Consider the following 23,406-nt stretch of genomic DNA (forward strand, 5'->3'; position numbering starts at 1 on the left):
TTTCCTGCTTTTCCCCCCTTTTTTTGAAAAAAAAAAAATAAGTTACTTTGGTGATAGTGGAAAAGGGATATATATACTTCATTGTAGGTTTTTTATTAGAATAATAAAAAGTAGTTATTTATTTTGCAAGATTATAAAACCATATAAAGGTAGAAAATGTTGTCCATTGATTAAATAAAAAGGGTCGGATCTTTTAAATGCAAGCACCAGGGTTTTTTAACATTATGTTTCACAGCATACATAAGAGGGATAATAAAACTAATAACCACATTCATTTGTACAATATATAATGTTTTATAGTTGTTAGCTCAGATCAGCTCTTTAAATAAGTATTTCTTTCACGCAATATGAGCTGAGACAGGGCTTAACAAATATGTAATTAATCTAGAGAATGAATTTTGGGACAGAGACAGGGCAAGACTTGTTTTTTAACTTCAATCAGGAATTTTTTTTGGCTCTTATGCCTGGAAGCCAGGCCACACTCCTGAGTCTTAATAGATTCACTCCTCACAGGTGAAGTGAATGCACATGTTAATCAGCTGCACCCTATTCTTTGTATGGGGATATGTTCATGTTCTTTCCAAAAGAGATTAATTGATTCACAGGACTAGGGAAAATTAATTATCAGACCCATAGAGAAGATCTTGGCATGGTGCCGTGGAATGCATGTTCTGTCTAGAGCCTAATTTTTCTTTATTCTGTAAGTAAAGCTCTCATATTGTGCTTTTTTCTTTGTCCCTTAAGTAAAGTGTGTATAGGAACTACATGAAATGATGGTTTGTATGCAGATTCAGGTCCACTAGGATCAGTTTCCTCAGACGCACAGTTTTCCATGGCTTGATGAGGTTGTTGCTTTTAAAAAATATCTCTCCCTTTGCTGTTGGAGTTTGCAAGGCCAGCCTTCCGGAGGCCTGTGCCAACACTTGGGGGTGGTCAGCAGGTCATGGTTGGGCTACCTACAGCTCTAGTTACAGGTAGGCTGTAATCAATATACATTTACGAAAAACGTATACTCATATTAAAGTGGAAATGCTAAATAGCCACTGCCCTTAAAACTCTAATTACAATAAATGATAATAGTTTTTAGAGCTTTGAATTTTTGTGGAACTCATTTTAGATTTACAAAGGGTTACAAAAATGGAGAGTTCATGTGTAACCTTCACTCTGCTTCTCCTGACATTCACATCTTGCATAACCATAGTAATCATCAAAACTAAGAAATTAACGCTGCCACAATCTGATCAACTGAGCTACAGACTTCACTGAGATTTCATCACGTTTCCCATTCATGTCCCTTTTCCTTTCAAACTCAGGATCTCATATCGCATTCGGTGGTCTTGCCGCCTTCTGTCTGTGACAGTTTCTAGTCTTTCCTTGTCTTTCATGACTGTGGCACTTTTGAAGAGTGCTTGACATTCTATGGAATGTCCCTCAGCTGGGGCTAGTCTGTTTTGTCATGATTAGGTTGGGGTTACGTGTTTCGGGCAGATGGGTATGGAGGTGATGTGCCCTGTCAGTACCTCTGGTCAGGGGAACATGGTGTCTCTGTCTTCTTCCTGGAAGTGTGAGCTTGGGTCACTGGTTCCAGTGGTGTCTGCCAGGCATTTCCACTATAAAGTTATTTTTTCTTTTTAAAATAATTAATGTTGAAGGAGCAAGAAAAATAAAAATTTAAATTAGGATTTAGGAAGATACAAACAGGTAGTGTCATGTATCTGTATAACTTTGCTTTTTTCTATTCTTTTTTTTAAACTTTTAATCTTTCCTTTTGTGTAGCTGTTTATAGGCCTCAGCCTTATGCATAGTTACCTAGCTTCTAGAATTTAACTCCTTATTTACAGTTTCTTAGAGAGAAGGTTTCAGTTCTTAGTATCCTATTTTTTTTTTTAAGACCTTAATTTTTAAAGAGCAGTTTTAGGTTGGCAACAAAATAGGGAGGAAGGTACAGAGATTTTCCATATAGCACCTACCCCCACACAGGTACACTCTGTCCCATTATCAACATCTCCCACCAGAGGATACATTTCTACAATTCATGAACCCACACTGACACATCGTAATCACCCAAAGTCCTTATCACCTATTCTTTTCTCTGAGCTCTCTCTGCTCTTATCCCAAGGAGATGCTAGTTCTTTGCCTTCCAAAGAGCAGAGCGTAGAAAGTGGTTGTCATGTCTTGGGTCTTCATGGTTCCTTTCCGATCAAGAGAAGGTGTCTTTCCTCTGCAGGGGGATGAGACTTCCTGTCCTTCACATGCCAGATCTACCAACAGGGATGGTCACTTAGAGGGACGGTGACACATACCTGAGAAAACACTGGAAACAACGCTTGGCAGGTTCTTCAATGGAACTACATAATAGTTTTTCCAAAGAGAAAGAAGACTCCATCTGGTGCTTTGAGCAAAGAGAACATATCATAGACATTTTGCAATTGTACCCATTCGAATATATTTTAATGAAGCTAGTTATTTTGTGTGATACTTTCAGTGCAACCATGTAGCTGTTTACCAAGGCCAGTTGCATTTTTAATTGATTTGGATTGATTATCAAAACCAAGATCATATGGGAAATGGGGAGAAAAAAAATGAGTCTAAGATGTGCTACCAAAATGTTATTAGGACCTGCAGCATGGATGTCACCTGGGAACTTTTTTAGAAATGCAGTCTCAGACTCCTCAGACTTTCTGAGTCAGAATCAATATTTAACCCTGTGATTGGTATATACATTCAAATTTAGAAGCTCTGGTCTGAGATAACTTAAATAAAACTTGTGAAACCCTGGTACAAAAGAATACAATAGAAGTATTCATAGACCCAAATTAAGTTTAATATATGGGAAAACTTTTATCAACCTCAGGAATTATAGGGAAGTATGTAACTTAGAAATTGGACATATTATTTAAATTGTTGAATGAAAAAAATGGCATATAAATGTATGTAAAATGAGAACCTCTAAGAGAAGGGGTATAAAAGTAAATGTGAGTCGAGGTGGAGGCCAGGGGAGAGGAAATGAGGAGAGGACCCACAGATGGGACTGGGGTGGGGCGGGGAGAGGTCGTAGGAGACATTGGTGGCATCAGCACAGGGGTGGGGACGATGAGGGGTTGTGGGGACTGAGTCACAGGGAAAGTGGAACTTGGGAAAGAATGCGCAGGATAGGCGGAGCATCCCCCTGAGCTGTGGAACTGCCCCGGGGCTCAGTGCCGCCCTGCTCGCCAGTGCGCCCACCTTCTGTCTCCCGCACACCTCCCATACACCTACCTCAAGTCGAGTTTACTCTGTAAAGAGCTGTTTTAAAGGAGGAAAAAAAGTCTTTCATATCTATTTATATATTTAAATAATGTATTTAAATCTTGATATAAATCTAAGATTTCATCAGGACCGTGGTTCCTGCCTCCCGAAGAACTGCTATTAGCATTTCTTCAGTGTGAGTCTGATGACTGACAGATTCTCCCATCATTCATTTATCTAAATAAGACTTTTTTTTTGCCTTCAATGTTAAAACGTATTTTTGCAGATATTTTTCAGCACCCGAAAGTTGTTTTGTTTGTTTATGGCTTGCAGTGTTTCAAGTGAAAAGTCATTGGTAATTCTCTGCCTGGTTTTTAGATTTTTCTCCTGGTTATGGTTCATCTATTTTTTTTTTTTTTTTGCCTCCTCATATCTTTATTTGAAAATAATTTTAAATGTATACGAAAATAGTAGGAATAAGAATGGCACTTAGTACACTCACCATTTACCTAGATTAACCTATTGTTAACATATTGCCCATTAGCTTTATTATTATTATTTATCTGTTTAATCATAATATTTTTTCTAAAGTACTTAAGAATAAGTTGCATACATTATGTCCATATATCTCTAAATACTTTACTGTGCATGTCCTGAGAATAAAGATATTATCTTATGTACCCATAGTATAGTTATCAACTGTAGTAAATTTAACATCAACACTCTACTTTTTCTAATCTACTATCTATTTCCAGTTTTGTCAAATGACTCAATTATATCCTTTATGGCATTTTTTCCCCCCTTCATTACAGGCCCCCATCTAAGATTGGGTATTGCATTTTATTGTCATGTCTTTTTAGTCTCCTTTATTTCAAAATGTTTCTACAACAGGCGGGAATATTTCATTAGTGAGCCCTTCTCTGACCACGGCACATGGAGACCCGCAGTGGACCTACAGTCCACAGCCCCTCACTGGTGGTAATTCTGATTACACAGGCTGGGTGTTGGCCAATTTCTGCACTATATATTTACTACTCTTTCTATTCTTTTATTTTGTAATAAAGAGTCCGAGGGAAACACTTTATAACCATATAAGTATCCTGTTCTTCATCTAAATTCCCCTTTAGATTTTGTAGTTACTGATGATTCTTGCCCAACTAATACTATGATGTTTGCGAAAGGACGATTATCCAACTCCAGCCATTTCCCCATGCTTATCAGTCGGCACACAGCATTCTGCTGTAAGCAAAAAGCCTCCCTTCTCTCCCTATATATATTTTTTACCCTACCTGTTTTCTGGACTCATGGATTCCAAATTTTGCTAGTGGGAACATATCCAGTAGTTTTTGATTGCATGATGAATAGCGTTACATTGTTGAGTTTCTAGATTTCGTTGCTTTCTTTTAAAGAACATGGAAGTTTATTTTGGCAGACAGTTAAGTTATTGCAGGTCAGCTTGATGGTTTCAAGGTTTGTTTTAAAACTATTGCGCCAGGTTTCGTATAACCCTTATGCTATGGCCGTTTTAGCACTATCAGTTGCAAATCTGCCTTCTGGGTTCTCTGCGGAGTGTGCCGGACATTTACCAGAGTCTCCCCACAGTGACTGGTTAGAATTCTGATGTCTCTGAGCTCTCCATGAGTTCTGGATTTTTTAGCTTACAGCGCATCTGTTTTTGTTTGTCTGGCCTCCGTGAATTGTCCTCTACACACAAGCAGCTTAGTATTCAGTAGCTATTTAAAGGGTTCTCCCATGTGGATTTCTGGAGCTCTTACTCTATGAAGCTCCATTCCTCTGCCCAAATTCTAGCAGGTTCTGCCTCCTCATACTCTGATCTTTGATTCCTTGCCTCAGCAAGACCCCTAGTTCTGTCTCCAGGCAGAAGGACATGTGGTTGTAGGATTTACTCCACCTCTGAGAGATCTCAGACCTGCACCCTCTGTTGTCCAGTGTCTGAAAGCAGTTGTTCATTTGATAGATTTTGCTCCAGTTTTCTGGTTTCCTACGCAAGGGCAAGAATGGTACCAGTTACTCTGACATGGTCAGAAGTGAAAGCTCCTATGCTTCCCATTTACACAAATTAAAAATTTTATTAGTTATCTGGAAACAGGCAACCCCTTCTCATGTAATAGCGTTTAGTGGCTTGTTTTAGCAATTTGTCTTTTTTTTTTTTTTTTCATTTGGACTTAAAGTTGTTTGCAGATGAATTTGAGAATCCTTTACGGAAAGCTGAGCCGAATCTTTTTGTGCATGTGTCTAGGCGTGCGAACACAACACCACTGGGGACCACTGTGAACAGTGTCTGCCTGGCTTCTATGGGCTGCCGTCCCAAGGGACTCCTGGGGATTGCCAGCCTTGTGCCTGCCCCCTCTCTTCAGCCTCCAACAAGTAAGCCTGGCACCTCTCCCAGCAGATCCTGGCCAGCATGGCTGGGATTTCCATCCGACATGCACTGATACCTTCAGAGCAAGACTTTGTATGTAATGAGTAATTTTGCTCGGTGGTAATTAATCATAATTAAAGATGAAGGGGTAGATTTTCTTACAAAAAAAAGTTTAGAATATTAAATTATGCAAGGAAAGTTGTGTGATGGTGAGGACATTTGCATACTTTTTTTCCTTTTGCTCTAATGTTGATCATCAGTTCGTAAATATATATTGTGTGCTTGCCACTGGGCTAGGGCGTATAGTGAATACAGAGGTGAATAAAACATGTTCCTAGGTTTAAGGATTTTTTGATCTAATGACCAAAATATGAGGCTCATTGAGAATGGGCTGAATTCATTTAATAGATTCAACAAATATTTATTGAGTGTCTACTATACACTGGGTATCATATTAGGTACTCTGAGTATCAAACTGTTCATCCTTGATGGCTGTGATCATGACCACAGTGGAAATATGTCCACTGCGTGGTGGGAATCTATCAGGAATGACTCTCTGGGTAAGCTCTTAATCAGAGACTTGAAGGATGAGAAGGAATTTGATGGTAGCAGAGAAGGGCATTTTAGACAGAAGGAAATGAGCATGCCAAGCCATAGCAACATAAAAGAGCAGATCCTATTTGAGGAATTCAAATAAAGCGTGAGAGGGGGTGGAGGGACATGGTCACATGCAAGGCCTTGTGCATCAGGCTGGGGCATGGTGTTCTGCAGGCCAGAGGTTTGAAAACCTCTTTCTCTCTCTTTGGTTTACCCTTTAGAGATCTTCCTCTAGCCACACCAGAAGAATTTGCCCAATGGAAATTTTTATTTGAATTTCCAGTTTATAAAACAGAGACAATCAGGACTTCTATGATGAAATCATGGGGGACTCTCAATGCCCCCACACCTTCCTTCATAGGCCTTCCTGAGACCCAGGGATAGAGTTTAAAGAGACTCTGATCAACAGTGGGGGTCCTTTGGAAAATGTTGATTACTGCCATGAATAAGGGATTCTCACTCTTGCCCAGTATGGGCCAGGGTCTGAGGTGGCTGCGCAGTGCTAGAGAACTGAGAGGAAAGGAGCTTGGCTAGGCCAGGAACATCAGAGCACGCCTCCCGGAGGAGGTGACAGCTGAGTTGAGCACTGGGAATGTGCCCAGGTAGAGAAGGGAGAAGCACATTCCAGCTGAGGTGGGCCGTGTGGCCTTGGGTTTTTGGCCAAGGAGTGAGGACCTAGTGAAAGTATATAAGGACAGGAGTGGTAGAAATTGAGCATTTAAAATATTTAGAAATTCTGCACGTCCATGAGCATACTACATTCATTTCTAATGTTTTGACAGTTTCAGCCCCACCTGCCACCTAGATGATGGTGATGAAGTGGTCTGTGACCAGTGTACCCTGGGATACTCAGGAACTTGGTGTGAGAGGTACTCTGCATTGCTCAACTGGTTTCCAAAAGATGCATGAGAAATTATTTTAACATAAATTCTGTGAGCTTATTTTTAAATGTGTAGTTAAGTGTGGTTGTAGAGTTTGGGCATGTAATTATTATTTCAAATAACCTTAGATAAAAGCCAAATATATCAATTAAAAAAAATAGTGTTGAAACTTCCTGGGAATTTTTCAAGAATGGCATTCAGTCTCCTTGAGCTAAATCCGGGTCCTCATCAATAACAATAAGAATCAGCAAGGAGCCAGTATTTACTGGTCGCACATTTAAGTTTCTCATTACTCTGCATAATTCCATAGTGGAGGAGTGGATTGATTAATGGTTGTCTTCTGGCGCCTGAAAGCCAGTGTTGTCTGTTCCCACACGGAAGTCTCTGGGCTCAGTCTAGCTCCAATCTATAGGAGAGAGTGACATTCCTGAATGTGAGATGCCAGTTGAATTGGCCTTGGGTCGGGTCTATGTCCCCTTGGATTTATGGCTCATTTTGGACGTACTCCCTGTTCTTCTCAGTGAGTAGAGGAAATCTGTGAATGTCTGTACTTGGAGTTGCATTTCTTCTGTAGTAGATCTTTAGTAAAAAGAGTCAGATTGATTAACCATTCAGAGAACCCCTGGATAGTAGAGTAATGTCTGGAGAAATTGCATTTATTTAGATCCTTCTTTCAATCTTTTATGCAGATGTGCAGACGGTTACTATGGAAACCCAACAGTGCCTGGAGAATCCTGTGTTCTGTGTAACTGCAGCGGCAATGTCGACCCCTCAGAGGCCGGTCACTGTGACTCTGTCACCGGAGAATGCCTGAGGTGTATTGGGAACACAGATGGGGCCCACTGTGAGAGATGTGCTGACGGGTTCTATGGGGACGCTGTGGCTGCTAAAAATTGCCGCGGTGAGTTTATGGGCTTTGAAGTTGAGTCCGTTACTTATGGCCATGTGAAGTTCCTGTCCATTTACTTATAAGCGTCAGAAAGTGCTGAGCCCATGAAGTACCTATATTTAAGTGGTTCTTGTGTTACTGCTGGGTATGAACCCAGGATCTAAACTGTCCCTATCTACCTTATATTATCTTAATCAGTTACTCTACATGAAGGTCAGATGGCCTAGAAAAGATTCTCCCTTCCACATGAGGAGAAAGTGGTACTTTACAAAGTGCTAGCTAGCACTATTTCCAGGGATGAGATAAAAGAAGAGTGATGCTCAAAGGCTGTCATGTTTGTGAGGGAGATGCTACAGGGTTTCATGAAGCAGATGGGATTTCTGGGACTGTAGCCCCAGAAACTGGTGCGTCTTCGTGGTCCACGCCTGACCTACCAACCACTATGTTGCTCTGCAGGGCTCTGCTTAAATCCTAGACATTACAAATCAGGTAGAACCACTCACTGAAAAAAAAGCAGATTTTCATATGCCATAGAGGACAGACTTAAAGCCTTACGGCCAAGACAGCCCTCACATTTTTACTTTGCACAGTTCTTGAAGGATGGAAAGAGTAAAAATGACAATTATAAATTATTTTGATAACTTCCTATAAATGCTGGAGTTCTCCCATGCTGTTATGATGTGCAGACACAAGAGGGTGCTAGTGACATAGAAAAGATATTTTCATAGCCACACATCGTGAGATCAACAAGGTTACATAGCCATGGACCAGTCATCCTGATCCTCAGCAGTGTGGCCGCCTGACTTGGTTACCATAGGAACATAATTATGATAAATGGTATTTTTATAAAGCTTCAGAGTTTATGAAATGCTTTTACAATTCTCATATCATTTCTTTTAATCTTTATTACACTACTTGATGATTCATTTCTTAGTTTCTTTGTTACTTCCCAGGCACTGTACCAAGTACTGATAAGAGTTGGAAAGTTACAGTTCAGCTCTCTTGAGGAAATACGTGTGATGGTGTAGACGAGAAGCAGATAAAGCTTTGGAGTCTGATTAATGGAGATTAGAGTTCAGAGTTGAATACTGACCAGCTGAGTGACATTAGGCAAATTGTTAACCTCTCTGAGCCACTACTTCTTTAAACATAAAATGGACATAGTTATATGTATATATTAAGGCTTTTCTGAGAAGTCGAATGAATAACAACTTTAAAGTTCTAGACAGTAAATAAATGTTAACAATTATAATCCTAGTAATAAAAACAGTAATTTTTATTATTTTTCTATATCAATTTAAAATCTTCTAGTAAATACATTTTAAAAAGTAAAAATAAACAGGAGAATACATTTTAATAATAGATTTTATTTAACCCAATATATAGAAGGTGTCATTTTTATCATTTAATTGAATTTTTAAAGTAATAATGAGATACTTGCTTTGTTTTTTTTAATATTGTCTTTAAAACTCAGTGTATATTTTATAACCCATCTCAATTATGATGCTAAATTTTCATCAGAAATACTCGATCTGTATTTAGATTACATAAAATTCAATGTTGAAGAAGTAGGTAGCTTCATATACCCAAGTTATTTAAACATATCAAAGTTTTCCATCATGTACCAAAAAGTCATTTTCCTTTAATTTGTGTATCTACATTGACAAAACTGCTTCAGTATTTTGCTTTGGGGATAAAAGGGAAGATACAGAGTAGAAGGTTTTGATGATGAATGGAAGGGAGGGGCAACAGGGTTAGGACAGGTAAGATTGGCGTCTGGGTCCAAGTTCTTGGCCCAGGCAGCTGGACAGGATATGGACTGACATGTCCAGCTCTCTAGTTTCTGAGCATTTACAATTTTTATCCTTTTTTCCAACTCTTCCTTCCCCTTCCCTAGCTTTGATGAGTTAAATTCCTACAACTGTTTCTGGATATTTCACTAGAAATCTTTCCATATCTATAACAAGCCCCTCTTACGGACTTCCTGAAGATCTGCACATACTAATAAAATACCATATTTTATTTGGTTAACCCAGGTAAAAATCCTGGTATTCCACATTACCGACATAGGAAGTCTTATGGAGGTGTTAGGAAGGCATTTGGATATTTATAAACGCAGGAACCAGGGAGAAAATGGAGACTGGAGACCCTCAGCTTGGCTGGGTAGTTGAAGGGGTGGATGCAGATACAACTGTCTGGGGCAGAGAGTGGCACTGAGGGAGAAAAAGCCTGTGGGAACCCTACTGAGTGCTTATGTTGAAGGAATCTTATGAAGTAAGTTAAGTGGGTTTCATTTTATATTGTGGTATTCTTATGTGAATTAAAATATATGCAAATACCTAGTAGTAATTGGCAACTATTTTAAATTAGTATTGATCATAACATGAACAATTTTTTATTAGTAAGTGCTATTGTTATTATAGGAGGATATAGAAGCTGTGTGACCTATGGCAATTATATAATCTTTCTAAGGTTTAGATATCACGCTGAAAAACAGATAAAATTATAGTGCTTCCCTTCTAAGTGTGTTATAAATGTTAAATGAAATTTTGCCTGTAATGTGACAGGCACAAACTGATAGTCTGATAGACATGAGTTCTTATTATCATCAATATTTTGTGATGACCATATAGTGAACTTTGCATTTTCACCAAAGGGAGGGTAAGGTTTAAATAAGACATAGAGGGGTGGGCCCCGAGGGAAATACATGGGAAATAGGGAGTAAGGCAAAGAGCAGGTGGCTGGAAACCTTGGCAAGCGAAAAGTCCAAAAGGGAGAGAGTGGTCAGGTGTTTCATCCCCTAGAACAACACAGCCTGCTGAAGACTGAAGGTCTGCTCACTGGATTTGCATCTGGGAAGTTCCTGGAGACTTCAGGAGGAATGTGTGGAAGATGGAACCTCAGAGAGAGAGTTAAGGGTGTGAGTGTGGGGGTGGCGTGCATGCGTGTGTGTGTGTGTGTGTGTGTGTGTGTGTGTGTGTGTGTGTGTGATGTTTTCTATGGGAGACAAGTTGAGAGGGTTTGGATGCTGAGGATTGTTTTAAAATATAGGTTTTATTGTTTGGCTATGGCAAGGCCAGCAGATCAGGAGAGGACTACCATTGAAAAGATAGTTTGTTACTCACAGAGGCCAGGAGGGGGACACACCTCAGCATGAGGGTGGCCAGGTACCAAAAAAAGCACCCAGTTTAGTCAGGAGGGAAAATATGGGTTAGAACCTTTATTGTGGTTTCTGCGGGAAAGAATCAGCCAGGCGGGTAAACAGGTTTAGGCATAGGGGCTATCGCTAGGTGTCTGAGGCATGCCCTTGGCCTGATTAGGGGAGGTAGGTAGTGGGATTTGAGAGTACAAATGTAAATGAGAGCCCAGTAAAGAAGGCAGGTAGGGGTGTGGGCTCTGGATTGGTTGCTTTGCATGTAAAAGGCATTCCAGCTGTTTACTCTCTGTAGGAATTGACTAGCTCTGGAAGGGGCAGTCTCTAGGGATCAGCCAGAGCCCAGAAGTGAAAGCATCAGAAATACAGGAGATGAAAAGTCATGTTTAGTACAAAGAGGTATAGTGATGGGCAGAGCAGGATGGGCGGCCATGAGCGAGGGCCCACTGCACTTCACCGGCCTCCCGCAGAAGCTGTTAGCATCAATCCACTTACACCAGAGACAACCTCCCGTGAGAGCTCGGCCACCGACAGTCTAGGAGGCAGAATTCCACCACCTTTCTTCTGACTACCCGCCTTCCAGCGTCCAGTGCATTCCACTGTGCTGTCTCCCATTCCAGTTGTGCTTCTGCACAAAGTGTGCTTGAGGTTGAGATAATTTGCAAAGTTCTTATTTTCTTTTCTTACAGTGTTATATCATACGACTCAAGAGTCTATTTTCTTGAGTCCAAGGCTTCATAAATAGTATATGTCCGTGAGCTAGTTTGTCAGTGAACATATTAAATATTTTAAATGAAGAGCATATTGAGAGCTGTGGTATAAATATCAATTAAACATTTCTTGGACCCATTAAATTACCTCAATTTGAAAAGGTCAGGATCTTTGTAGCTTTAATCATCAGTATTGTAAGTAGAAAAAACTGAGACGTCTGGCCTGAAGGAAAGGATATTAGAACTCAGAATGACTCATGACTTAAACAGGGATATCTTTTTCTTTTCTTTTCTTTTCTTTTTAATAAATGTATTTATTTAAATTAATTTCAAGTATACAGTACATTGGTTAAACATCTATATAGTTCATAAAATGATCCCCCCAATTGCCAGAGACATCTTTTTCATTAAATTATGAAGTACATTGTTTATCTAAATTATTGTAACTGAGCTTTAAAATATTAAATATAGACATGATTGAAATCAGAGAAAATGGCTAAAATGATTTTTAAATCTCTATTGCATGTTTTGTAATGAAGATTTGTGGATATACATTGGTGAGTCCTTTAAAAAATTTCAAGGAATTTATGAAACTGGTCGAGTTAGTTTGCTAATTATTATCTTAATAGTCTTTTAGTAATTTTTTCCCTCTGTGATTGTTCCTTCTACCAACCCTATTTTGGCTTACTCCTCAAAAAAAAAATAGTAAATATTTAAAGTTATTGCAAAGTAACATATTTTTATACTTTTATGATTTAAAACATGAATGTTTAAATTTTTTTCCTTTGGAGATTAAGGGTTCTTACTATAACCATACCCAGAAATGGACATGAATATGTTTCTTTGTGTGTGTTAGCCTGTGAATGCCATGGAAAGGGCTCCCTTTCTGGTGTCTGCCATCTTGAGACTGGACTCTGTGACTGCAAACCACATGTGACTGGACAGCAGTGTGACCAGTGCTTGGTAAGATGCCTACTGACCATTGGATACAATTAAAGAATTAATGATGTATATAATTGACACCTTAACCTTGGTTCAAATGAAACAAATTTGTGACTACCAGAAAGAGCCAATGCCCAAAATATGACTGGTATATGCTTTGCATCCTTATCTAGACAGTATGTGTTCAGTTTACAAAGGAGTAGAATGATGTCATGAACACTTCATGATTCTCTGAAATAGCCTATGTTTTGATTTGGAATTCTGCCCCTTCTATGAAACAGCATGGCTATTATGGGTTGGACACAGGCCTTGGCTGCCTGCCCTGTAACTGCAGCACAACGGGCTCCATGTCAGATGACTGCTCAGAGGAAGGCCAGTGTCACTGTGTACCAGGTGTAGCTGGGAAAAGGTGCGACAGGTGTGCACGTGGCTTCTATGCATTCCAGGATGGTGGCTGTACACGTAAGCTCTTGAATTCATTAGTGAAATTTTATCGTAATTCCCCAGACTTTTCATTGAGCCCTCTTTTGACTTCTAATTCTGTTAAATTCTTTTACTTTTTCTCTTCTTAACATGTAGGATTTTGTGCCTTTTTTCTGTTTTCGTATTCTGGGTACATCCATAATCAGGTTCTAATCACATGAGCTTAGATTAATTGGTTAACTTCACTTGGTTTAGTTTCCTCATTTGTAAACTGGAGAAGCTAATTATAACCTCCATCCAGGAGCTATTTGAAAGGTTGTGTGTGAAGTCTTTAACAGAGCATTTGGCATCCAATAAATGCTCAGTAAGCATTAGCTCTATCTGTTCTTCCCACCTATCCAGGTCTTTTCCAATCTTTTCTTTCACTCACTGTGTCCCGATAACAACTCTTCTAGCAGCATCTCTTGACAGAGAGGACCATCCACCTTACAGGAAACATGGAGGGGTCTTAGGAATTGTGTGGCCGATTTTAGGAACTAAAAGAATTATTTATATTATAAGGAAAAGGACATGATTCATAGCATCAGCTCTTACCCTTTCAATTGCACCAATTATCCTGACCTATGACACCACTGTTTGTCTTTGCTGTAGCCTGTGACTGTGCTCACACTCAGAATACTTGTGACGCAGCATCAGGGGTGTGTATATGCCCTCCTCATACTCGAGGCGTAGCATGTGGAGAATGTGAGGACGACCACTGGGGCTATGACCCGGAGCTCGGATGCCAGGTGTGCGCTGTCCTCCGTGCATTTTCTTAACTGGGAATTACTTCGCTGTCGCAAGTTTAATCCCTTTTCTTTTGTCTATTTTCTTGATTTTAACCTGTTGAATAGCTTTATGGTATATATTTACAACTCAATATGGATTGTAGAAATCAAAGTGAAAGAAATAGCACCATTAAAATATATCATTCTAAGATTTCTTTAAGAACCTAGCAGTAGAATTTAGGTTAGAAAATCAAAAATTTATTTTGGTGCCTTTTAAGTATATTCTGCAATTTTTACTATCTCCTAGGAGAAAGACATAAATCACTTTATTGGGGGGAGGGGGGACGGAATTATGTCCAGTCTTAAAGGGTTCTAATTTTCTATGTAACTTTCTTCAGTTAAACTTAGATATAGTTCGTGTTTTGAAAACAGAGGAAAAATTACTTGGCTTCTAAAATAATGTTGCTGGACTGTTTGGACCTATTAAGCAAATTGAATTTCAGGTCACAGCCTTGGTCCAGTGTGTGTGTGTGCCACAAAGATGCACAAATGTCCAGCAATGTAGTCCCTGCCTCCTGTTGGCACGTGGCAGAGTGAATCCATTTAGCGATAGTGAGAGCGATCCATTTATCTAAATAATTTCCCCATATTTAGTGTTTTCCTGTAATTCTAATATGCATACATTATGAAAATGCAAAAGCTGCCTTTTTACTGATTTAGTTTTTCTTTCTTTCAGGCCTGCAATTGCAGCAGTGAAGGGTCAGCCAGTCATCAATGTGATGTGCTCACTGGCCATTGCCAATGTAAGCCTGGGTTTGGTGGACCGAGTTGTGACCAGTGCTCCCTGGGTTTCAGAGGCTTTCCAGACTGTGTGTCCTGCAACTGTGACCTGAGAGGAACATTAGTGGACACTTGTGATGAGAAACAGGGTCTTTGCAGCTGTGCAGAGGAAACTGGTACCTGCTCTTGCAAGGTATGGGCCCTCGACACTCCACTTTCTTCCTCTCTCCTAATTGTCATTATGACTTACTTTCGGTCTTTTAACCATTTAAATGAGCAATTAGGTTTTAGACATTTCTTATAATGACTTTACACTACCTTCTAGGTCTGAGTTTAAATTGTGTTTGTGCTCTTCTAGAATTATGGATGATTCCTTAAATGGAATTTATAAGTATCAGAGGATAAAACTGATTTGAAAAACACTTTGAGTTTTCTATTATATGTTCAGGTTGGCTGAGTAGCCAATCTGTCTTGAATATACAGGTAAAATAGATAACACAGTGCTCAAGAAGATTTGTGATTTTAGAGGTGGTAAATAATTATTCTCTTGTATGTTCTGGCCAGACTAAAAGAACTTCGTGTTTCTTATTTTTCCAGAATGTAAGATTTCAACATCATGTTTAATTTCACATATATCCATTAGTTTTCCCATTGTGGTTTGTCATAAGGAAGCCATTGGTCACCTTCTCTGGTCCTTTCCCAGGGCTGGTGAGATGGAAGCCAGAGGGTAGCAGGTTGATTAGGGACTAGGGATGAGGATGGGAAAATTTATGTAGATACTATAGCCTGAGCATGATGGAAACATCAGTGGATATTGTTGGCTTCCCACATTTATGAGAGCAGTTCTAATTACAGATAGTCAGAACAGGAGGGACCCACCTTAATAATCACCTGACCCGTGGTTCCCTACCCTCACTGATCATCACACCTGAGACCACCAGAGGCTTCCAGGGCCCCCTCCAAGAGATTTGAAGCAGAGGATTGTGTTTTCCAAAAGCTTCCAAGCTAATGGTTGATTCTGATTATTGGCTGTGTTTGGGAATCATTGATTGAACGAACTGATGCTCAGGTTAAGGAACTTGCCTAAGGAACAGCTAGTTCAGGGATGTTTGTTGATCCAAAATTATTTTTATGGTTTATTTCATTTCCATTTGTTCAGAAATCTCTCTCTCTCTCTCTCTCTCTCTCTCCCTCCCTCCCTCCTTCCCCCACCCCTTTTAGGTAAAAATTAGTCTATTATTTTTCCCCCCTTTAGGAAAATGTCCTTGGTCTTCAATGCAACGAGTGTCGAGCTGGCACCTACGCTCTCCATGCCGACAACCCTCTGGGGTGCACTCCGTGCTTCTGCTTTGGGCTGTCACAACTCTGCCTGGAAGCGGAGGGTTATGTGAGGATGCCGGTAAGTTATGCATGCAGTTAGAATGTTTTTGACCCCTCTCCCCTTGAGAGTCAGGTTGGGGAAGGAGAGACAGTCAAGCACTGACATTAAATTTTACATCAGAAATCCTGAGAAACTAATTTGTGTTAGTTAAGAATCAGAGCTCTGTTTCTGCAGTCCAAAGAAATATATGGAGCTGGAACTAACGGCAGTCAGTGTTGCTCCTTAGCTAATCTATCAAAAGCTTTAGTTGGAGAGAAGATGGCAATATTTCAGTAATCTCCTTCATGTAACTGCCCCGTATAGCAGCAGTTTGACCCTAAATATAATAGTTTAAAACATGTTTAGTTCGTTTTAATCCAGATATTTAAGTTGAAAGGAAAAGTTTTTATTATTCTTGTTTTAATAATGAAGCTATCTCATATACAAAATAATAGTAGAATCTGACAAATCAAAGACATGGAGTAAATTCGTGTTCTAAAGTGCACTTTTTCTCCTTTCTGTGACTAGATAACACTGAGCTCAGATCAGCCTCTTCTGCGTGTAGTTTCTCAGAGTAACCTCAGGGGCACGACTGAGGGGGTGTATTACCAGGCTCCTGATGTCCTCCTGGATGCTGTGACCGTCAGACAGCATGTTCGTGCAGAGCCATTTTACTGGCGACTGCCAGGGCAGTTCCAGGGAGACCAGGTGAGGCCCACACCCAGCCTAGAGCTAGCTGGTCCACATTCCCCGGGGGGCGCAGGGGGAGAGTATGGGTATCATTGGAAATCACAGTAGACTGTGTTGGCCCATCTTTAACTGAAGTGTGGTTATTAATTTCTCTTCAAAGAGGAGATGAAGAAGTTTAACACATAAAAATTCTCTCAAATTATGATTCTTTAAATATTTTTATTAATTTTGAAGTCTTTTACAATTTAAATCATATTATTTTTTTTCTGAAAGAAGTCATTCAACAAATATTTATTGTTTTACTATATATAAGCTCTGTACAAGCCTGGGTGCTATGGCCTGGGAGGTCCTTCTTAAGAAATTGTGACTGAGTTTAGAGGGAAATAAAAACATACTATAAAATAGAATCTTGGAGGCATTGCTTGCATTTTTGTTGATATAAATATCGTAGCTTGGATAAATTCATTCTGACCTTTAAAATGTGCAAATAAACATATAGTGCTCTTACAGATATACATAATTTTTAATTCAAAGGAACTTGAAAATAATCAGGATCATTACTACATTGATTTGTTATTCTGGAGCTTACTTTTGTTACTATCATCAAGGGATACTGGGAGGTGATGGATATTTCTGTGGCTTTGAAGGGGGTGATACTTCCCTCCAAACTCATCAAGTTACTTACTACCTCTACATTAAATATATATAGCTTCTTACAGCCAATTATACTTGGTTTAAGGAAATTTTGTATTATAGTCCACATATGAGTGGAAAAGAGAGAAAGGAAAGGCAAAGTAGATCAGGGGTTCAAATATGTAGTAAGGGAAGGAAACCAGACCATGGGTGGCAGGCACACAACAGAGTATACAGATGTTGAGTTATACTGTTGCACACCTGAAAATCATATAAAGTTACTAACCAGTGTTACCTCCAATATATTTAATTTTAAAAACTTCATAAAAATCACTTAGAAAAAAGGACTATAGCTTGAGTCAACTTACGGATCCATAATTAAGTAGAATTAGAAAAACAGCAAATTCTAGACAACATATTCTACCCATATGAAATATTTTTAAGATACAAGATTCCTTTTAAATGGCAGCAGGCTTGTAATAAAATATTTTTAAACCGTGCTGTGTCAGAGAAGTAAACAACAATTTACCATTCAATAGCTCATGGCCTATGGCGGCAAACTGAAGTACAATGTGGCCTTCTATTCCTCCAACGGCATGGGCACCTTCAACCTTGAGCCTCAAGTGCTCATCAAAGGAGGCCGAACCAGAAAGCAAGTCATTTACATGGATGCGCCTGCACCAGAGAACGGAGTGAGACAAGAGCAAGAAGTAGGAATGAAAGAGGTGACCGTGCACTCTTTTCATTTAAGCCCCTTAAAGGTGTGAACGCTGCTATGGATGTGACGAAGTCATGAAGCTGCTGGGACAGAGTGAGCACGGAGACCCTGGGATCAGAATTCCAGTGCTGTTAGCAAGATTTCTAGAAATGACCCAAATTCCTATTCTCAAGGCAAAGATATTGGGCTTATGTTAATTTAGTAGCAATTGCATCTTAAATGTTTTATATTGGTACACAAGCCTCAACCTGTGTGACCGTAGTGGTAGGAAGTCTCTGGACTTGCTTGAATCTGGGAAGTGAGTATTTATTCACTGGAAGTGAATGTCATTCACTGGGCTGATATTGGTTGACTATCCGCTGTGTGGCTGGCACTGTTGTAGGTGATGTGTGTCTGTGGATAAATGAGACCGGCACTGTTGCTGCCCCTGGGAGGTGACAGAAGATCTTCCTCAGTTTAACTTAGTGTCATGTACAGAACTGGACTCATTTCTGGAAAAATGTGTAAAAGAATCACTTTCTTTGTAAGTTCATTGTTTCCGAGAATTTATATTCTGAGTTTCATTGCATTTGTTTCTCATCTACAGAATTATTGGAAATATTTTAATTCTGTTTCTGAAAAACCTGTTACGCGCTCAGATTTTATGTCTGTTCTGAGCAACATTGAGTACATCCTCATCAAAGCGTCTTATGGTCAAGGATTGCAACAAAGCAGGTACTCAGAAGCTTCTGCAATTTAAAAAATATTTTTCTTATATGAAAGCAAACCAAAAGGGTTTGATTTGCTTCACCCCCCTTAACCCCTGTCTTTATTAACATATGTATTTCTGTTTTCCACCAAAACTTTATTAAATATTAATATTAGCATGAAGTATATGAAAATGACATAGATTATCCATCTCCCATGCTAGTGTGGGTATAAAATATAAGTACATAATGGTAATATCTTAGATGAGGATAAAATGTAAAAAAAAAAAAATTTAAGTTCTGCTATTTTCTGCCCTTCAACTACAGTGCCATTTCTTTATAATGATATATCAAGGAATGCTGTCACCTGCTCATTTACTACGTAACCCATAAAGAAAGCCACTAAGTTTTGGCCAGACTGGTACTTCAAGAGGTCTTCTCAGGTACACACTTCTGTAACACCGTTTTTAGGTTCTGAAATGTTGGCTGAGGACCTTCACTGTGTGCTGACAGCGCTGATGGGCTTTCATGCATTCCCTTTATAATCATGAGTAGCATCTGCTCCCAAACTGGCAGGAGAGCTCTGGTTTAATTACGTGTGCAAATACCGTTATGTAAGGTGCTCCGTTTCCAGAAAGTGTCTAAGTATTAGTGTTTCCTCTCATGCTTCTTAACACAATGACTTCACAGGATCGCAAACATTTCGATGGAGGTCGGCAGAGAGGCTGAAGAGCTGCACCCGGGCGGGGCGGCGGCCTCCCTGGTAGAGCGGTGTCTTTGTCCTCCTGGCACAGCTGGGCTCTCCTGCCAGGTAGGAAGACTGCGGTTAAAACTGATTTCCTGGTGTCGAGCTGAAATATGCTTGTTTAGCAACTCCAAGCGATGAACAGAATGTGTGCTTATCTATCATATTATTTTTTTCCCTTAAATTTGTTAATGTGATAAAATATGCATAAACACAAACTTTACCATCTTAACCATTTTCAAGTGTACAGTTCTGTAGTGTTAAGTACATTCTTAACCAATCTCCAGAATTCTTCATCTGGCAAGACTAAAACTCTTTACTCATTAAACAGTAACTCCCCATTTTTTCCTTCCCCAGTCCCTGGTAACCACCATTTTATTTTCTGCCTCTATGAATTTGACTGCTCTAGGTACCGCATATAAGTGGAATTGTCCAATAGTTATCTTTTTATGATGGGCTTATTTCACTTAGCATAATGTCTTTAAAGTTCATTCAAGTTTTACCATGTGTCAAAATGTACTTCCCTTTTAAAGCTGAATAATATTCTATTATATGTATATACCATATTTTGTTTATCCGTTAATCCATCAATGAACACTTAGGTTGTTCACCTTTTGGCTATTGTGAATAATACTGCTGTGAACATAGGTGTACAAATATCTCTCCAAGACTCTGCTTTCAGTTCTTTGGGCATTATACCCATAAGTAGAATTGCTGGATCATGTGGTAATTTTGTTTTTCATTTTTGAGAAGCTGCCATATTGCACCATTTCATATTCCTACCAGCAAAGCGTAAGGGTTCCAGTTTTTCTATATCCTGACCAACATCTGTTTCTCCTCCTCCTCCTCTTTTTCTTCCTCCTCTTCCCTCCCCCACTTCTTCTTTCTTCATTCTTCTTCATCGCATAGCCATCCTAATGGGTGGTGTGTCATTATGCTTTTGATTTGTGTTCTTCTAGTGATTAGTGATGTTGATCATCGTCTCATGTATTTATTGGCCATTTGTGTATCTTCTTTGGAGAAATGTCAATTCAAATCACTTGCCTATTTTTAAATCAGGTTGTTTATTCATTTCCTTTCCTTATGTATCCCCTCAGGATTGCGCATCTGGATACTACAGAGGGAAGCTTCCGGACGGTGGTGGCAGGGGACCTCGCCTTCTACTTGCTCCTTGTGTGCCCTGCAATTGCAACAACCACAGTAACATCTGTGACCCTGAAACGGGAAAATGTCTGGTATGCTTGTTTGCCTGGGTGCTTGCATGAAGTTTAGAATTCAAGGAGGCACTGCCCATTTAAATTTTTGGTTCAAAGTCACACTAATTCCTTGGTTTAGAAAGAGCTTAAATTTAACTAAATATAAGATATACATGTGTTTCTTCCAGGAAGGTCTAGCTAAATTGTCTAACATGGTTGATGGAAATTTTTTCATAAATTTTAATTCCTTGAATTTCTTTGTGGGCATCCATTTGGGAATTACTTAAGTGTGCCTTGTTTTTACTTGTAATGCTAGTGGTGTATAGTCAAGGTAGATGAGAACTTTATGTTGTAGAATTTGAAGAGTCACCTGGAAGTTTCAAATAAGTTAATGCTAATGTTGAAAATTCATTTCTCTGTGTAAAATATTGTCCTCTCTTTGCATTTGTAAAAAAGAATCATATTCTCCTGGATGTCTTAGTATGCATTTGTTTCTCGGCTACCTTCCCCTAGACCAAGATTGTCTTAGGGACGTGAGGAGAACTCTGGTCACTGAAAAGGACCAAATGACCAGGATGAGAAAGAAGTCTTGTAGCTCCGATTGAGGACAAACTCTTGTGTCCATGATTTTGCTTAAGCTGGCAAGGGTTTCTTGATAACATAAAATAATCTGATATTTTATTACTCCTCAAATCTCATTCTTTATAATAACTTATGTGGAAACACTGGTAAATTGTATATTATGCCAAGACTAACTTGCCTCAAGTTAAATAACTCATTGAAGGAAAATGAATGGCAGCTAAAGAGACACACCTGAAGCCTTAGAGGTGGGGTGTGGCCCAGTCACAAGGAATGGACAGGGGAATTAGGACTAATTGGCCCCAACCACTCTAGATCCATCTTGCCCTTTTATTCAGAAATGCCTTTTATATGCTGAATTTAAAGGCAATTTCTACTGGGAAAGCTGCTAAAGTACAGCTGTACGCAGATGAATTTAGAAACTGAAGTACTATGTGGCTTTCCTCAATTAAAAGATATTTGTCAACCTTTGCTGACCCCATTATATATGTGGATTTAAAGAATTGTTTTAGTCATCCAAGGTAAAATGGACTTAATGAAGATGCAAATAGCTGCAACACTATTAAGAAAAATTTATTCACTCGAATCAGATTATGCTCCAGACAAAAGTAAACCGCTAACAGAGAAAATGAGAAAATCTCATTTAAGGATTTAAGGAAAATTGATTTCGGACAACTTAAAGTGAGATGTAATTAACTAGGAGGGTCCCTTGGCCAGTGATGGAGACAGAGGTCACATGAACAGTTAAAGAATTTGCTCACTTCTTTCAGGCTGCATCTTTCCTTGCTGCAGCTATTTTAACAAGATTAGATACTCCTAGGACATTAAATTATGACCCTGCCTTTCCTGACTCAAATCCCCCAGAAAAAAAGTTTTAAGGTCTGAAGCGGACCTGTTGATTTGTACCTAGGAAAAAACATGACCTGCTTACCCTGTCCATGAAAGATTGTGTCAGAGTCTGCCCAGCATAAACATTGATGGATGGCTTCCAGACAGTCTCCAAGCCCGGCGGGTGGGGGGGGATGATTGGCCATATGTGACCTAGAACCCTGAAGAGACCTCCCTAGGCCTGTTACATTTTACAGTAAAGTGCAGCAGATATACGTACTGTCAAAAGACAGGACAGAGAGTCTAAATCTCAATTGTTCTGCAATCTCAGTATTGAACAGAATATATTTTACTTCTTGCTATTCCCCTTTTTTATGGAAGATTTGTGTTCTATGTTTATCTCTCGTGACTTCTCCTTTCTGTCACAGTTACAGCATATTGCTAATTATTGTAACCAAAACCCAATCTAAACAGAAAATAGTGTCTGAGCTTAAAGTTTGGAATTTCAGGGTTGCAACAGATCTTCTATTTTTGTCATAGTCCCTTCAGATCTTAAGATGAACTACAACATCCATGCTTAGCAGTTAATTAATGTATGTTTGCACACCTCCAGCACTGGGGAGCTCACTCCCACGGCACCTCAGCTTAGCTCATTTGTGTGCAGTCCTGATTACTCCTGAAACTGGTGCCTCTGGGTCATCCACCCATTAGTAGAGTTTTAATCTTTGACTTAAATTTGTTCACGAAAATTTAATTTGTTCATGAGAAGTGACAGTATCTTAATAGATAACTTGTAAAATGATTGACAAAATTCCATTCTCACATATTCAGAGGCTCTGAATCTTCAATCCTTTCAGTCAGATATCCTCAGTTTACATGTACCTAGTGGTCACATGGGATGGTTCTGAGTCTGTTCGCCATTCTAAGGTGTGAACGTCACCATCTGACTTAAAGTATCATGCCCAGAGCCCAGTGCCTTTACTCCAGGTGTGGATGGGGGTGGGGGTGCGAGGTAGAGGGCATCTCTCCCTAACTCTAGATACTGTGTTTCCAGGAAAGCAGCCTGTGGGTTTTGCCATCCCAGTCACTGCTGCCTCTACTAAACTGACCAGACACTGAGATGCTTTTATTCTTTCCACATGTTTAGCATCTGAGTCTTTGCTCTTTGAACGTGGGGCCTCATCTTTCCTCTTAAATCTTCATCTGTTAGATCCCTT

General features: G+C 39.5%; 1 protein-coding gene across 6 annotated transcripts in view; it reads left to right on the forward strand.

Annotated features, from left to right (window-relative positions):
* Positions 1–23,406, forward strand: part of LAMA1 (laminin subunit alpha 1) — a 143,504-nt gene that overhangs the window by 68,363 nt on the left and 51,735 nt on the right. For all 6 annotated transcript variants that reach the window (XM_036229865.1, XM_036229864.1, XM_036229861.1 and 3 more), the window contains exons 17-29: positions 5,489–5,616; positions 6,991–7,077; positions 7,779–7,990; positions 12,699–12,805; positions 13,066–13,246; positions 13,859–13,995; positions 14,711–14,947; positions 16,010–16,153; positions 16,643–16,822; positions 17,977–18,162; positions 18,742–18,869; positions 19,532–19,652; positions 20,684–20,821. In XM_036229865.1, the coding sequence (XP_036085758.1) occupies positions 5,489–5,616; positions 6,991–7,077; positions 7,779–7,990; positions 12,699–12,805; positions 13,066–13,246; positions 13,859–13,995; positions 14,711–14,947; positions 16,010–16,153; positions 16,643–16,822; positions 17,977–18,162; positions 18,742–18,869; positions 19,532–19,652; positions 20,684–20,821 (1,986 nt within the window). The remainder of the gene's footprint in view (positions 1–5,488; positions 5,617–6,990; positions 7,078–7,778; positions 7,991–12,698; positions 12,806–13,065; positions 13,247–13,858; positions 13,996–14,710; positions 14,948–16,009; positions 16,154–16,642; positions 16,823–17,976; positions 18,163–18,741; positions 18,870–19,531; positions 19,653–20,683; positions 20,822–23,406) is intronic.

The sequence above is a fragment of the Rousettus aegyptiacus genome, unplaced genomic scaffold (assembly GCF_014176215.1).
Source record: "Rousettus aegyptiacus isolate mRouAeg1 unplaced genomic scaffold, mRouAeg1.p scaffold_m13_p_12, whole genome shotgun sequence".
Lineage (NCBI taxonomy): Eukaryota > Metazoa > Chordata > Mammalia > Chiroptera > Pteropodidae > Rousettus > Rousettus aegyptiacus.